This window comes from Carassius gibelio, chromosome A16, assembly GCF_023724105.1.
Source record: "Carassius gibelio isolate Cgi1373 ecotype wild population from Czech Republic chromosome A16, carGib1.2-hapl.c, whole genome shotgun sequence".
Classification (NCBI taxonomy): Eukaryota; Metazoa; Chordata; class Actinopteri; order Cypriniformes; family Cyprinidae; genus Carassius; species Carassius gibelio.
In genome coordinates, this window is record NC_068386.1 from 30618128 (window position 1) to 30633233 (window position 15106).

General features: G+C 42.0%; 3 protein-coding genes across 4 annotated transcripts in view; 1 reads left to right on the forward strand and 2 right to left on the reverse strand.

The window, feature by feature from the left end:
• Positions 1-15106, reverse strand: part of dnah5 (dynein, axonemal, heavy chain 5) — a 245639-nt gene that overhangs the window by 60449 nt on the left and 170084 nt on the right. For both annotated transcript variants that reach the window (XM_052619029.1, XM_052619028.1), the window contains exon 65: positions 9313-9495. In XM_052619029.1, coding sequence (XP_052474989.1) covers positions 9313-9495 — 183 coding nt within the window. The remainder of the gene's footprint in view (positions 1-9312; positions 9496-15106) is intronic.
• Positions 3501-5328, forward strand: LOC128030937 (uncharacterized). The gene is made up of 3 exons (XM_052619036.1): positions 3501-4016; positions 4096-4252; positions 4585-5328. Exons 1-3 carry the CDS (start codon positions 3872-3874, stop codon positions 5090-5092), a joined length of 810 nt encoding a protein of 269 aa, XP_052474996.1. The 5' UTR covers positions 3501-3871; the 3' UTR covers positions 5093-5328.
• LOC128030936 (uncharacterized) lies at positions 5740-7442 on the reverse strand. Its single transcript, XM_052619034.1, has 2 exons — positions 6855-7442; positions 5740-6767 (listed from the first exon to the last, which is right to left on the reverse strand). The coding sequence occupies exons 1-2, from the start codon at positions 7169-7171 to the stop codon at positions 5846-5848; spliced, it is 1239 nt and encodes a 412-aa protein (XP_052474994.1). The 5' UTR covers positions 7172-7442; the 3' UTR covers positions 5740-5845.

Here is a 15106-nt window from a genome sequence, read left to right on the forward strand (position 1 = left end):
TTCGGGGCTGTACAGCCCTGATTCACTTTTCATTAATGCTGATGTTTTTGGATCCCAAACAAACCCCAAAAACATACTGTAGTAATATAATGTTATATCTGTTGTTTTCATTATTCTAAAATATTCAAATGCAATTATGCAGTAGTAATATATTATTATTAATCCTAAATTTTTATTTTCAATTTACTTTAAGGTGGTTCAAATAAATTCATGAACCTTAATATATAAAACCAGCATATATATATGGACAGTTGATGGGCCACTGCTGCGCATCGTCACGAAAGCTTAACTTTTTCACGTGTTTTTAAGCCTTACCGCTTGTCGATTTAAATATTAAAGCATCCAAAAACAAGTTGCGGAAAAGCTGAACAGAGTAGCTGGTTACTCGCGCGCTGTGTTCGGTGCGCACAAGAGAGAGAGAGAGAGAGAGAGCCGCGTATCATGGACAGCGACACTGAACCGAGCTCTCTTCTGCAAAGTTCTCCTTGAAGTCCCTCCTGCACCTGAACGAACAAATACAAATCACAAAGAGCCCAGTTCAGTACTCGCGGTGTTCTGGTGTTCAGGGCTCACGCAGAGAAAGGTGTCTCAAAACACTTGAACATCGAATTTGAAAAATTTTATGAAAAAATGGGATGTGTATTATATTGGATGCGTTCATCATCTCTTAAAGTGACCGCGCCTAATTTAGCTACTGGCTGCTGAAAGAAAATTACTCACTGCTCTTGACTGAATTACTTTGTAGCTTTAACAGTCAAACCAAAAACTATTCATACACTAGATATAATTTTTGATGTATATATAGCAAAACTGAAACTGAAATACTGAAAAAGGTGTCTGAATAAATGTAGGTTTGATTGTATATTTCATTTTTACATTGAAGACTACCCAGTGCTATTTTACATTTAATTATTTGGTTTCTGTACTTTGACACCTACAAACTTGAAAAAAAATTAAACATTGTGTAAATGGCACAAATAAGGGTCTAGTGGTCATTTCAAACAGGGCTCACTGGTACAACCTTCACCGGGTCCCCGCTGACCACAGCTACGGCCCTGCTGACGCCTGTTTCACACATACTCCATCTGCAGTGCGTATGCAGTCCATGTGCGTTATGTATGTGGTGCAGAACGGACTCGATGTGCTTTAACACAGGATGCGTTTGCAGTTCGCTACTCGGTACGTAAACAATCGCTGCACTGCTGCAGATGCAACGCTCCTGGAACACAAAGGAATCCGTTAACATCGGTGCGTAAAAAAATATGCAACGCATACTTACTGGAGACGGAGTATGTGTGAAACAGACATAAGGTTGTTTTCACCTTGTGCAATGTGGAATTAGTTTACAGCTTTTTCAACTTTGTGATGCATTTTGGAAACAGGAGATGAGACCCTTTTATAATGCACCACTAGCTTGATAAACCCCTTCTCAAAGACTTACTGTTTGTACATTTTATTTGGATGACACACATATTCTGAATGCCTTCGGCAGAATTCGAATGAGCAATTTTAATCTAGATTAATCTAGATTAATTTCAAGATCACAGTGAGATTAATCTAGATTAAAAAAATTAATCTATGCCCACCACTACTTTAAATACATTATTTGAAAGAAGAAGAAGTGATGTGTGGCCAAGTATGGTGACCCATACTGGGAACTTTTGTACTGCATTTAGGCCATCCATGTGCACACAATATTGAACACACACACAGTAGTGGGCAGCCAATGCTATGGTACCCGGGAAGCAGTTGGGGGTTCAGTGCCTTGCTCAATGGTCTTACCTCAGTCATGGTATTGAGGGTGGAAAAGAGAGCTGTATATTCACTCCCCCCACCGACAATTCCTGCCGGACCTGAGACTCAAACCCACAACTTTCGTTTTACATGTCAGACTCTCTAACCAGCGTTTCACAAAAGGTCAAACATATATAAAAAAAATCATGAAATTTAATGGGAACACCTAGCAACATACAAAGGAATATCTACTGCCATTTAATGTTTCTATTGTACACACACACACACACACACACACACACAGTCCTCTTTCAAAAGTGCTTGAGTGGAAATCTTCTCTGGTAAATATGCAGTCATGACTTGAGAAAACAGACCAGTGTAAAGGAGACTGTGCCCTTTCAATGGCTGTGCCATATATAAATAAAGGTGATTTGTGTGTAGGCATTTTGTTATTCTGAGATTGTAAATTACTTTGGTTAACTTCATTTTTTCAATCAATCAGACTTTTTTTTTTTTCAGTCAATCAGATCAATCAATCAATTAACCAATCAATAAAATAAATGAACGATTGACCAGTGTATGTCATTCAGGCTGCTGAGTCATGAAGCTTGAGTCAAATACTAAAAAGATTTTCCATTTTCAGAATAGTATGATGGTATAGTATACAGTCAAATTAGCTTGGTTAGTGTTCACAACCATACCAGTCAAATGCATTACCAGTCAAATTTTTGCTTGTTGTCCCAATGTACCTTTTAAATATTAAGTCTGAAATGCAGTTCCCCATCAGGCAGAGATGACTAACTAACCTCAGGAGAGGCCATAAAGCTTTTGTAATTCAGATCAGTGCTGGGCTGCATGTGAATCTGTACTCTTATTAGGCTGAGTGTAACAAGGTGACGTGGGTTTCAGGCCCTTAGGCCCTGTGTCCATCAGTGTTAATTTCGTTGACTAAATATTTTCGTCATTATTTTCGTCACGAATATATTTTTGCGGACGAAAACGAAACGAAAACTAAAAAAGAAGGCACTGATGGAGACTAAAACTATGACTAAATTGATTGACATTATCGTCAACGAATAAAGGACGAGACGAAAATAGACTGTGACGTAAATCAAATCAGCAGACGGGAGAGATGCGAGGAATGAACAAAAGAACCGGTGTTCTGTCGATTTGTCCTACGCTGTCAGATTTTCCTACCTCCCACCAAAACAGTGGGTAGTACAATTCCACAACGAAAATTATACTGTAAAGTTATGATTTATTAATGTCTACACCTACCACAACCCTAATCATACCCTTACAGTACTGCAAATACAGTAATTATGTGTTATATTCGCAGTTGTAGCTAAAAGGGATACAGTTACAGGAAACCAACAATAAATATTATTTTCTACCAATTAGATTGCGTTTTTATTAAAGTCTACACCTACCCCAGCCCTAAACCTACCCTTACAGTAATGCAGATACATTAAATATCGTTGTTTAGCATAAGACAAAGGACGCGATATTGATGTGCGCGTGCGCAGTAAACCCGCGTAGGAAAATCTGACAGGGTAGGATAAAATGTCAGGACACCGGCAAAACGGAATAGGCGAGACTGCATGAGAGAAGAGAACCAATCCGAGCCTGACTTATTGAGACGTGAAGCGAAGGTTTTCAGTTTTTAAATGAGCTCCCGGGAAGACGGCATTCGAAGAGGTGATGTCAAAAAGAGCGACAAAATGTCCACAGCTCACTTCACGTTTGACGACGAACAAAACAAAACGAAGCGTAAAGGCCTGTTCACACCGGGACGAATTCCGCGCGCGATATTCGCCGACGTTTAACGCCTCGTGACTAAACAAAGGGCGCCAATGTGAGTGTGCACACCGACGCGAAAAACGCCACGCGTAAAAGAGTCATTTTTTAAAAAACGCTTCGGGTTCGTTTTTTTGGTTTGACGCACCGCGTCAAAAACTATACGACCAATGAGAATGGCACTTTTGCACACGTGTCTGGAGCTTCTGAAGTTACAGTAAAACACAACTTGGGGGCGCTCAAACACAAAACTGTCTTGCTGTGAGCACACATACGTAACGGCGAAGAAGATATACGCCAAGTAGCGTCTACACTGCCGGGAAGAAATAAGACGAAGAAGATGCAAGGCAAGATGAATGTAGAGTTGCTGGTCTCGTTGGTGTCGGAACACAAAGAACTATATGACAAACGTGACAGCGATTACAAAAATCTTGATAAAAGAGAACTGTTATGGAGTGGTATTGCACAGCAAATGGGCCTTGATGGTGAGTTTCATTTAATTTAATTGTCTTTCATGTACGTTCCTACAAACGTTTGACAATCGCCATCGTTTGTGTGCTGTAGTGGAGGAGGTAAAACACAAATGGAAAAGCCTGCGAGATACATATACACGAAAAAAGCGCGAAGATGATTGCCGAAGTGGACAGGCTGCTAAAAACAAGAAGACGTGGAAATTTATGAAGGTCATGGAGTTCCTCGCAACATCAACTGAATTTCGAAGGTAATATTATTAGAACATTACAATACATAGCTGTGTGAGCTCTGCTATAATGCATTGACATTAAACATTGATTAACATGATATCATTGCATGTTCCCTGTTCACCATGCGATCACACCTCTAGTTCAATATATTAGTTTATGTTCTGTGTATAGGTAACCTCTGCTGAAATTTTGTTACCTGACATATGGTACATTAAAATTTGTATGAATCTAAACTAAATTAGTAATTAAACATTAAGCTCTGGAGTATTTTGTCAAGATGGGTATGAAGTGTGGCATGGCCCACAGTGTGAGTTATTGTTTCTGATGTAAACTGAATTTGTCTTTACAGTGTTCACAGCAATATTTCTCCTGAAAATATGAATGAAGGGGTTGAGCAAGTGGTGGTTCAAAAAGAAGTCAGCGACAGAGAAGAAGCATCAGCAAGCACGTCTCCAGGATCATCCTTCTCCAGCCCAACTGTGACCAGGTCTACTTTCAACAAAAGAAAACGGCCAGAGACACCAGACTTGTTGGACCGGTACCTTTTATCCAAAGAAGCCAGGGAAAGTGAGAAAGAGGAACGCAGAAGAGAGAAAGAGGAGCGCAGAGAGCAACGAAGAGAGCAACAAAATGATGAAAATTACTTGTTTGCTCTTGGCTTGATACCAGCACTAAGGAGATTGTCCCCAGCCGTACAGTCTTCAGTCAAATTAAAAATACATCAGCTGTTGCATGATGCTGAGTTTGGCCAGGCCTCTTCTGCTTTTTTTCCACAGCAGTCACCGGTGTCCTACCATCAGGTCCCCCCACAGACCCCAACAAACTATGGCTGCTCTACAACTTCTTGGCTACCCTAATAGATGTTTACTGTATACATTTTAATTCTGTATTTTTTTTGTTTGTTTTTTTACATTCAAGAAATTTAGTTGAAAATGGCCGTTTCATAAATGTTTATTTGCACTATTGTTCACTTGCACTACAGTCATTGTGACTTATTTGCACAACCTTTTCTGACGCCCTTTTTTACTTTATGTTTGTGATTGTTATTGCAACTTGTAGTTCATTAAAAAATGTTTCATTTTTCCAAAAGAAATTGTGCATAAGTGACTTGAAAGTAATGTAACATATTTTGGGATTTGGCATATATTTGTACATAAGTATTCTTGACCTCTTATTGAAATAGCTATGTGGCTAATTATGGAGTCACTGCATTTATAGGCAACAGTTATCAATCTACAGGAACATAACCATTTTGGGCACAGCATTGTGCAGGGAATGAGAACATTTTAAAGAAAATGCTAGTAAAAATGTTTATTAAAAATACACATTTTCAAAAATACAACTTACATTTAGTTGTAAATAAGTATATGTTGAAGTGACCAAATACTTTACTTTTTGCAAAAAAAAACTATGCTTTAACTTTGATAGAACATGTTATATCAAAAATATTTAATTTGCTGTGGTGAGTGCTGCCATATTAATTAATGAAGAATCAGATGCAATAGATTTGATAGTGTATTCAAGTTCACAGAAATTGTATATATACACATACACTAGCAGTTTTCTCAATGGAAAATGTAATTAAAATGGCTCAAATTTATAGGTTGATATTATCTGTTCCCCAGAGCATGGTTCACATGGTCATACTGCCAAGCAACTTCTCCTGCTGGTGAGTTGAAGTACTCTTTGTACAGTTCTCGGACATTTTGGGCCTCCACAGATGCCCGCTGCCCCCTACAATGTTCAAAGCCTTGTAGTGGTTGCTCACAATCATGGTCATCCTCTGTGGCACGATTCTGGTCATTTCCGTTCGGGCGCAAATAATTGCACAACGCACAAGCAGCTTTGACAACTTTGTCAACAACACTTGGTTGAACCTGTAAAGTTCTTTGGAAAACCCGGAAGCGTTGACTGAGGATGCCAAATACATTTTCAGAGATGCGCCGTGCCCGAGACAAACGATAATTGAAAATTCTCTTGTCTGTGGGGAGGCGGCGTCCAGGGTATGGCCGGAGGAGATATGGTTTCAGCGGAAAAGCTTCATCCGCCACAATGACATGGTTAACTTTTCCCAGCTCAGGAGCACCTGGAAGTTCACTTGGTGGGGGAACATTCAGAGTTCCATTTCTGAGTGCCTTTCCCAGTACAGAATTGGCAAAGATTCCTCCATCACTGTTGCTGCCATAGCTCCCCACATCAACCACCAGGAAGCGGTAATCTGCATCAACTAAGGCCAGCAATACAACGGAGAATGTACCTTTATAATTAAAGTATAGAGAACCAGAGTTTGCAGGGGCCTGGATGAATATGTGTTTCCCATCCATGGCTCCCAAGCAGTTAGGGAAATTCCATCTTTCATGGAATCTCCTGGCTGTACTCCTCCACATCTCTTCAGTAGGCACTGGCAAATGTTCATCTCTGAGGCAGTGCCACAATGCATCACAGGTTTCACTCACTATCGAAGCCACAGTTGACACACCAAGTCGAAAGCTGAACGCAATAGAGCGGTACGAGTCCCCAGTGCTTAGAAAACTGAAATAGAAATACTAATTTTTAACAACGCTCCACATATGTTTTTACAACATTCTTTGAAGTGAAGAATTATGTAAACGAACTCACCGTAAACACACGGCCAAACGCTGTTCTGGGTCGATTGGTTTACGGTAGTGTGTCTGTTCTTTCGTCAGCAAGGGAGCCAGTTGTTGAAGTAAATTTTCGAACTCACTGACGGACATTCTAAAATACCCCCGAAAACGCTCATGATACATTTTCAGCTCTTGTACCAGTCGATAAAACTCCCCATGTTCTTCTCTTCTCGTAACTATGGGATGTACCCAAAATCGGCGTCTTTTCCGGCGTCTTTCCTCATTCAACAGAACAATAATTTCTTCATCGCTGGAACTGGAGCTAGAGTTACTGGTGCTTGAAATATTCATGTTTTCTTTGTATGATTCTGACAAGCGCGTAAATACTTGCACTCTTCTTCTGAGTGAAAAGCGAGTTTAAGAAGCGTAAAGTTGCGCAGCGCCACCTTGTGTACAGGGGTATTTCTGTTTTACATTAAGCGCCATCTAATGTCAGGGAATGAATTTGCATGTTCACTCGGCTCATCGTCAGCGAAAATCGCTTGGGTGTGAACACAAAAAACGTGTTGGAAAACGCTGGCGAATAACGCGCGCCGATATTCGTCCCGGTGTGTACGGCCCTTAAAGCACGCGGAGCGCTCATTCGTGGCAACACGACCAATTTGAAAAGACATTTACAGACGAGCCACCCGGACATTTTCTCAAATGTAATTTCACAACGATGTTCTTTTGTTTATTGAGCTAAGCAAAATTTGAAGACTGCAGTGCGTAGATGTTGTAGCATTAAATATTACGAACTGAAAAGTACTGTAAAATAGCCCCTAGCTTCTTCAAGTTAGATGAGAGCACAATACTAATACGTAATATTATGATACATACATTTGATTAATACTAATGTTTAGTATATTTTATAATGTTCTACTTGTTGACAATATCACAAATATTCTATATTAGTCATGTGAAATGTGAATGTTCACATCCTATCATTATACATAGGCTACTAATCTAGCAATATTGTAGTATTTAAAACATACAATATTGCTAGACAAATGAATACCTTATAAAATCTTGTAACTTTTTTTATCCACCCAACTTATTAAATATTTACTTTAAATGTATGCACTCCTTGTTCAGCTCAGCTGTAAGCTTTAAGGTCCTGGACCTAACTTTATTTTTCTTTTATTGATGGTCAGTTGGCTGCTAGTTATTGTTTACATTATCATGACAGTGTTTGTTGCTGCATAAAAGCTTTTGAATCGAAATAAAGACACAGTTGTGTTGAAATAAAGTTTAATTTGTGTTTTATATATTTTGGTTAAGTTTGTTTCCTATACCAGCTGTAAAAAAATTGTCTAGTAAATCTGTTATGGATTTTAGTCTTATTTTAGTCGACTAAAATACCAAGCAATTTTAGTCGACTAAAATAAGACTAAAATTAAAACAAATCAGATGACTAAAACTTGACTAAAACTAAAAAGAATTATAGTCAAAAGACTAAGACTAAAACTAAATTAAAATTTTGTGTCAAAATTAACACTGGTGTCCATCAATGCATTTTTCCTCACGGCTAGCGTATTTTTTCAGTTGTTTTCAATGGGAGCATCACGTATTTTAAAACGCCAGGAGCATGCCCAGCGATGAGTGTCTTTTTGACACTGAGCTTTTTTTTGAAAGAACATTCAACTTTGGATAAAACGCTGCGCTCATCACTGTCACTTTCTAGTCAGCTAACCAATCAGAGTGCAGGAGGGGCGGGGCAAATTCCACATCAATCAACTGTCACAACTGTCATTTTGTTACAACAATGTGTAAACAAGCGCAACAACTAGTAAAATGGAGAAAAAAATCTATATGTCTGGTTTCTGAGCATACAGAGCATTTTAGTCAGGAACAAATTATCTAACAAACCAGAAACAAGTAACAGTTTAGCGGATATAAAAGTTTGACAATTTCAATATTTTGAGTCAATATAGATTGAGTCAATATTTTGCAGGGAATTATTTTTGCAGTGCTGAGGATGAAACACCAGATATTTGTTTGATAAAACCTTTGAATCTCTATGACTATGCTGAATCTTAGAAGTCGTTCAGTGAAATTCACACTTTTTGTCCACTAACCCCAAAAAATGAGGCCTTCATGAGGAACACCAGGGTATAATTGAAAAAAAAAAAGCATTTTATAAAGCCTTTCTAAGCATGGCTTACATTTTAAAGCATAAGAAGCATTATCTAAAATTTCAGTACAATTAATCTAAGAGACTTACACATTTGAGGGGAAAAAAAACACCCACTGCTCATTTTGGCAGTAAACAGAACGGTGCTCAAGCAGTAACTGATAATCTACTTTGGCTAGTTGCCACTTGCCTGCCTTTCAGCAAATCACATAATTACTATTCATAAGCCAAGCTTAGTTTAGAATCGGCCCTCAACACACATTTCAGATCACTCCTACACCCATTTTATAACACAAGTTCACTTTCACAAGGCCCATACCTGTTTTTCAGTGAGAATAACTCTTCCCAATAACTGATCTTCCAGGCCCCTCATAGTAACAGTGAAGTCGATAATGGATGTCCTTGCGCTGATCTCAGGAGTGTATGCTGGGTTGGGCAGCTTGGTGGTCACATAGAGACGGAAACCCTTCATTACATCCACTTCTTTATCACCTACTTTCACCTGATGGCAAGAATGAATCAGAGATTCAAAACTCCAGATCAAGAGCTGCTCTCACATTAACATGAAAACATATCTGAAGAGTAAAGACTGAAGAATGAGTTCCAAGTCTCAAGATGTTTCTTAAGAACAACAAAGTTTTGAACATTAAAAGATCCTTGAGAGAAGTTACTAAATCGAGCGGTATTAATGACCCTCCAAATAAAATAAAAAGTGTTGGTAAAATTGTTTAATGATATGCTGATAATCTCAACAGGGAGTAACGTCTCCAGGTTACGTATGTAACCCTAGTTCCTCGAGGGAACGAGATGCTGCGTCGCAACGCTTTGGGAAACGCGTCTAACCTGAGTGACTCTGAATATCATATATAATCTGTTTTATAGAAGAGCATGACATCACGCCAGGTGATGTAAGCAACCAGGAAGCTATAAAGGCACGAGCCATGCAGTCTGCATCAGCTTTAAATATCAGCAAGTGCCGGCAGGGGTGCCTTGGGTATGGCCTCGAGACGCAGCATCTTGTTCCCTTGAGGAACTAGGGTTACATACATAACCTAGAGACGTTCCTCTTCAGGGACTCAAGCTGCATCAAAACGCTTTGGGGAACGAGTACCAACGCTGGCAGATTACCAAACCCCTTCCTAGTGTGTATCCAAAGAGCACAGCTTAGGACGAGAGGACTGAAGTGCCTGGAGTGACTGGCATGTCTAAGCCATAGAATCTTGCAAAGGTAGAAGGCGTGGACCACCCCGCAGCATTGCATATGTCCAACATGGACACACCTGCTAGAAAGGCCTTGGAGGCCGCCATACCCCATGTAGAGTGAGCCTTGGCTCCCGACAGCGGGGGACGACCAGAGGACTCATAGGTGGCGTTGATAGTCTCAACTATCCAGCGACTAATAGTCTGCTTAGAAGCAGGAAAACCCCTCTTAGGGGGACCGTAGCATACAAGCAATTGGTCTGTTTTTCTCCACAGGGCAGCTCTGTGGACTTATGCATCCAGCGCTCGAACTGGACACATACAATTTAGCTTCTCTTGGTCAATCTCCCGAAAGGGAGGAGGACAGAAGGCCTGCAGCACTACAGGTTGTGGTGTGATAGAGGGCACCTTAGGAACATATCCCGCTCTAGGGTATATAAAAACTTTGGTCATGCCAGGTGAAAAATCAAGATAGGTAGGGGCCACTGAAAGGGCCCGTAAATCTCCTACTCTCCTCAGAGAGGTAATGGCCAACAGAAAGGCGGTTTTAAGAGTCAGATGTCTATCTGAGATATCTTGACTTTCGCGGAGGAAATGTGTAATGAAGGGGTGTCGAGAAGGGCATGGTAGGCCGCAATGGCCGCCACGTAAACCTTCAGCATGGAGTGGGTCAACCCTGCAGAGAGCCTGGCCTGTAGAAACTCCAGAACTGTACCAACTGGGCAGTTTGCTGGGTCAGGCTGGCAGTCTCTGCACCATGAGGTGAAGAGTTTCCACCTCAGGGCGTACAGTTTCCTCGTTGAGGAAGCTTTGGCTTGGAGGATGGTCTCAACAACCTCACTTGAGAGACTGGATGCTATGAGTTGTGCCTCCTCAGGGACAACCGATGTGTTGTCGGTGTGCACCAACACATGGTGACCCCTTAGGTCTGCAAGGAAGTGCTTCAGTGCATGATAAACTGCTAGCATCTCTAGACAATTGATATACCATGTCAGATGGCGACCACTCCACAGACCACGGGCAGGGTGGCCACTCATGATCGCACCCCAACCAGTGAGGGATGCATCTGTCGCTACTATTAAACGGTGACAAGGAGCTCCCAGCACCGGGCCCTGATTCAAGAACCAAGGTTTCTTGCACATTTCCAAGGCACGGAGGCAATGCCGCGTGACCTTGATAGTTCGAAGTGGATTGCCCCTCGGGGAAAATCCCTTGGTCTTGAGCCACCACTGTAGGGGTCTCATGTACAGCAGGCCAAGAGGTATCACATTGGACGCAGCTGCCATCGGACCCAACAATCTATGAAATCGTTTGACAGTGAGTGACTGGCCTTCTTTGACTCTCTCGACTGAGATGAGGATTGACTCGATAAGAACAGGGGACAATCGTGCCTGCATCGCGGTCAAATCCCATATCACGCCTAGATAGGTGGTTCTCTGAACTGGATAAAGTACACTCTTCTTGGCGTTCAGTCTCAAACCCAGCTCCCCCATATGTGGGAGAACGACATCTCGATGCCGAGCCGCAACCTGCTCTGACTGAGCTAAAATCAACCAATCATCTATATATTTGCGAATGCGGATGCCCTGCATGCGCAGGGGGACCAGAGCTGCATCTACTCATTTTGTGAACGTGTGGAGTGGCCGAAAGGGAAGTACTCGATATTGGTAAACTTCGCCCCCGAAAACGAACCTCAGAAACTTCCTGTGTTGTGGAAGGATATATATGTGGATGTACAGTACAGACAAAAGTTTGGACACACCTTCTCATTCAAAGAGTTTTCTTTATTTTCATGACTATGAAAATTGTAGATTCACACTGAAGGCATCAAAACTATGAATTAACACATGTGGAATTATATATGGAATTATATAAATAACAAAAAAGTGTGAAACAACTGAAAATATGTCATATTCTAGGTTCTTCAAAGTAGCCACCTTTTACTTTGGTTACTGCTTTGCACACTCTTGGCATTCTCTTGATGAGCTTCAAGAGGTAGTCAACTGAAATGGTCTTCCAATAGTCTTGAAGGAGTTCCCAGAGAGATGCTTAGCACTTGTTAGCCCTTTTGCCTTCAGTCTGCGGTCCAGCTCATCCCTAAATCTCGATTGGGTTCAGGTCCGGTGACTGTGGAGGCCAGGTCATCTCGCTCAGCACCCCATCACTCTCCTTCTTGATGCCTTCAGTGTGACTCTACAATTTTCATAGTCATGAAAATAAAGAAAACTCTTTGAATGAGAAGGTGTCCAAACTTTTGGTCTGCACTGTATGCATCTTTGAGATCTATTGTGACAAACCAGTCCTCGGACCTGATCTGAGCTACAACATGCGTGATCATGAGCATTTTGAACTTCAGTTTTATAACTGATCTATGATCGGATGCAACCCCCCATCCTTCTTTGGAACTATGAAATACCGGCTGTAGAACCCGGACTCCCTGTCTTGATGAGGGCCACCTCAATGGCCTCACTCCTTGTTCCATAACCAGAGCCTGCTCGGGCCGACTAACATCGGAGTAACCCCGTTGAATCTTGGCGGTGGAGAGCCAAACTGAATATTGTAGCATTTTCTACTGTGCGTAGGACCCATTGAGATACATTTGGCAGTAGTTTCCACACTGCTAAATAATCTAATAAGGGAATCAATCTCTCGAGACTGACCTCTGGTGTAAGAGGCCCCCGAAGGGAGAGCGAGCATCTCAGCTCCGCTACGCACGCGGGCGGAAAATACTAAGGACATTGCTCGCTGGAGGCCGCTGCGCCCTGGAACTCTGGCAGGGTTGGCAGACCGGCCCCCAGAGGGCGCTGAGGCAAGACGGGCACCGTATAATGCAGTGTACGCCGCTCTACCCCAGTAGGGGCCACCCTCTGCAGCCATGACCGAAACATGTCAGGACTTCTTAGCCGAGGACCTCCCAGCCTGAAGTACGGCCCTCAGATCTGCCTTAGGCTGGGAAAACCTTGGTTTAGAGCATTGCTTCAGCCTCCCGTTCCTGACACGGGGGATTACGTGTGGCAACGCCCTGATGATAGACTGAGAGGGCTGCTCCCACCAAGCAGCACCTCCAGTTTATATAATTTCTCAAGAGTGAGATAAATGTCATTATATTCCTCAGAATTTAATGCAAATAAACAATCAGATGAGTAAACACGGTCTGCCTTGATGATATAATTCATATCTAACTTTTAATTCCCCAGAATTAATGCAGTTAACCAATCAGACGAGTAAAAATTAGAAAGGTCTGGTTTTGGTAAGATTCACATCAAAACTGAAAATGATGTAATACACGCGTTGCCTCGGCAGCACGTGAGCCGCTTAGTCACACAGACAGTATTAATCTCCTCGGAGATAAGTAGTTGCAGCTGCGAGTTCACAGAGGGGGAAGGAACTGCGCGTGCTTCCGAACCTCAAGAGCAAACTCTAGATCTAGGGAACAAGGGTGGAGATAGGCAGAGCCGTTTTCGACCTGTCCCCAGATATGCGAGAAGCACAGTCAGCCCCCTTATTTTTCCTGAGAGCTGACTGCGTGAGCTGCGCTGCTCATTAATGCTGCTCGTTATAAAGTTAGGCATAATATGCTTGTGAAACTGATGCTTGTGTAACTGTTGTCTGTGCAACTGATGTTTATGCAGCTTATGTTTGTGCAACTGCGAGCTGATCGACGCCCTCCGTTTCAATCTCCTCTGAGAAAAAAAGGCGGTGCGTCACGGCCGTCACTCGTGGGGGGAAGGACAGCAACACTCGGGCTTCTGAACCCGGAGATCGGGCAGATCTGGCGGGTGAGGTAGGAGATAGGGACACACCCGTCTCCATACCCTCCAGCAGATCTTATCTGCGAACCTAGCGAGTGACCGACTCGCTCTCGAGAAAGTCCTCCGGGATCGAAACATCCGCACTGGCTTGTACCAGTGCAGGCAGTCGGCTCCCTCAAGAGCCAAAACAGCGTGCCTTGATCCCAGGCAGACCGAGCACAGACTGTGTGTATCCCCACTTGTGATGTAGCGAGGAACACACAATCTGAAGCACGATCTGGATTTGCCTTTCAGATGTCTCATCTTAGCTTTGCTCTTTGACTATTGCTTACTCTTTGAGGAGCTAATAGTGACAATTACATTGCATTACACTAATAATATTGGTAGCTACACTACTTTAATAGACTATAGGAATGCGCTTTCCTGCGATACACAAGCTGTGTTTGCATGTGTGTACAGTTCTGAGATGGGTTTCCCGATAACCTCCCGATAGCGCTTAGGAGCGTTTTCAGCGAGTAATTTTACGATCATTCATTATTGTTTGACGTGCATTTACCTACAATGTATGTAAAGCAATCGCATGTAGCTGTGCTTTAAGTGCTACCTAGGAGTCGCTGTTCATTTTTTAAAGTGCTGAAATGTCATCTTATAGAATGGCTCTTAATTGTAGTGCACAATCGTTTATTGACGTTCCAGACAGACAACTTGGATATAATAACTATAATACAATACAATACAATAATTATATTATATGCACTTCTTTTCCATGCACTTCAGCAAGTCATTGACATATTTACCTTTATAAAAACAACTTAATTTAGTAAATTTTTTTCTTAAAGTACCGTAATTCCTCAAATAAAAACAGGTAGTCACATAAATGCCAGGCCTCTTATAATGGCCGGGGGTATGGTCAACAGGGACAAATAAAGGCCGGGCGAAAATTTGTGCAGCAGAGCCAGATAACGAACGTACATGCCCACTGCCGGAGTGTTTCTCGTTCTCGAGTCAAGAACCGGTTGAATCGGTTTTCAGATCACCACTACAGTGAACCGAGAACCGTTTCTGTCGGACCTGTCCGATTCAAGAACCGAGGAGCTGATGATACAGAGGAGCTGATGTTATGATCTCTGTCCACTGGAATGCTATCACTTTTAATTTAAA

Excerpts from the sequence above, each read along its gene's own strand:
- LOC128030937 (XM_052619036.1), top strand. The coding sequence starts at position 3,872 with ATGCAAGGCAAGATGAATGTAGAGTTGCTGGTCTCGTTGGTGTCGGAA. Across the intron at positions 4,017-4,095 it reads ACAGCAAATGGGCCTTGATG|TGGAGGAGGTAAAACACAAA; the intron begins GTGAGTTTCATT and ends TGTGTGCTGTAG. Across the intron at positions 4,253-4,584 it reads ACATCAACTGAATTTCGAAG|TGTTCACAGCAATATTTCTC; the intron begins GTAATATTATTA and ends TTGTCTTTACAG.
- LOC128030936 (XM_052619034.1), bottom strand. The coding sequence starts at position 7,171 with ATGAATATTTCAAGCACCAGTAACTCTAGCTCCAGTTCCAGCGATGAA. Across the intron at positions 6,768-6,854 it reads CGTTTGGCCGTGTGTTTACG|TTTTCTAAGCACTGGGGACT; the intron begins GTGAGTTCGTTT and ends TTTCTATTTCAG.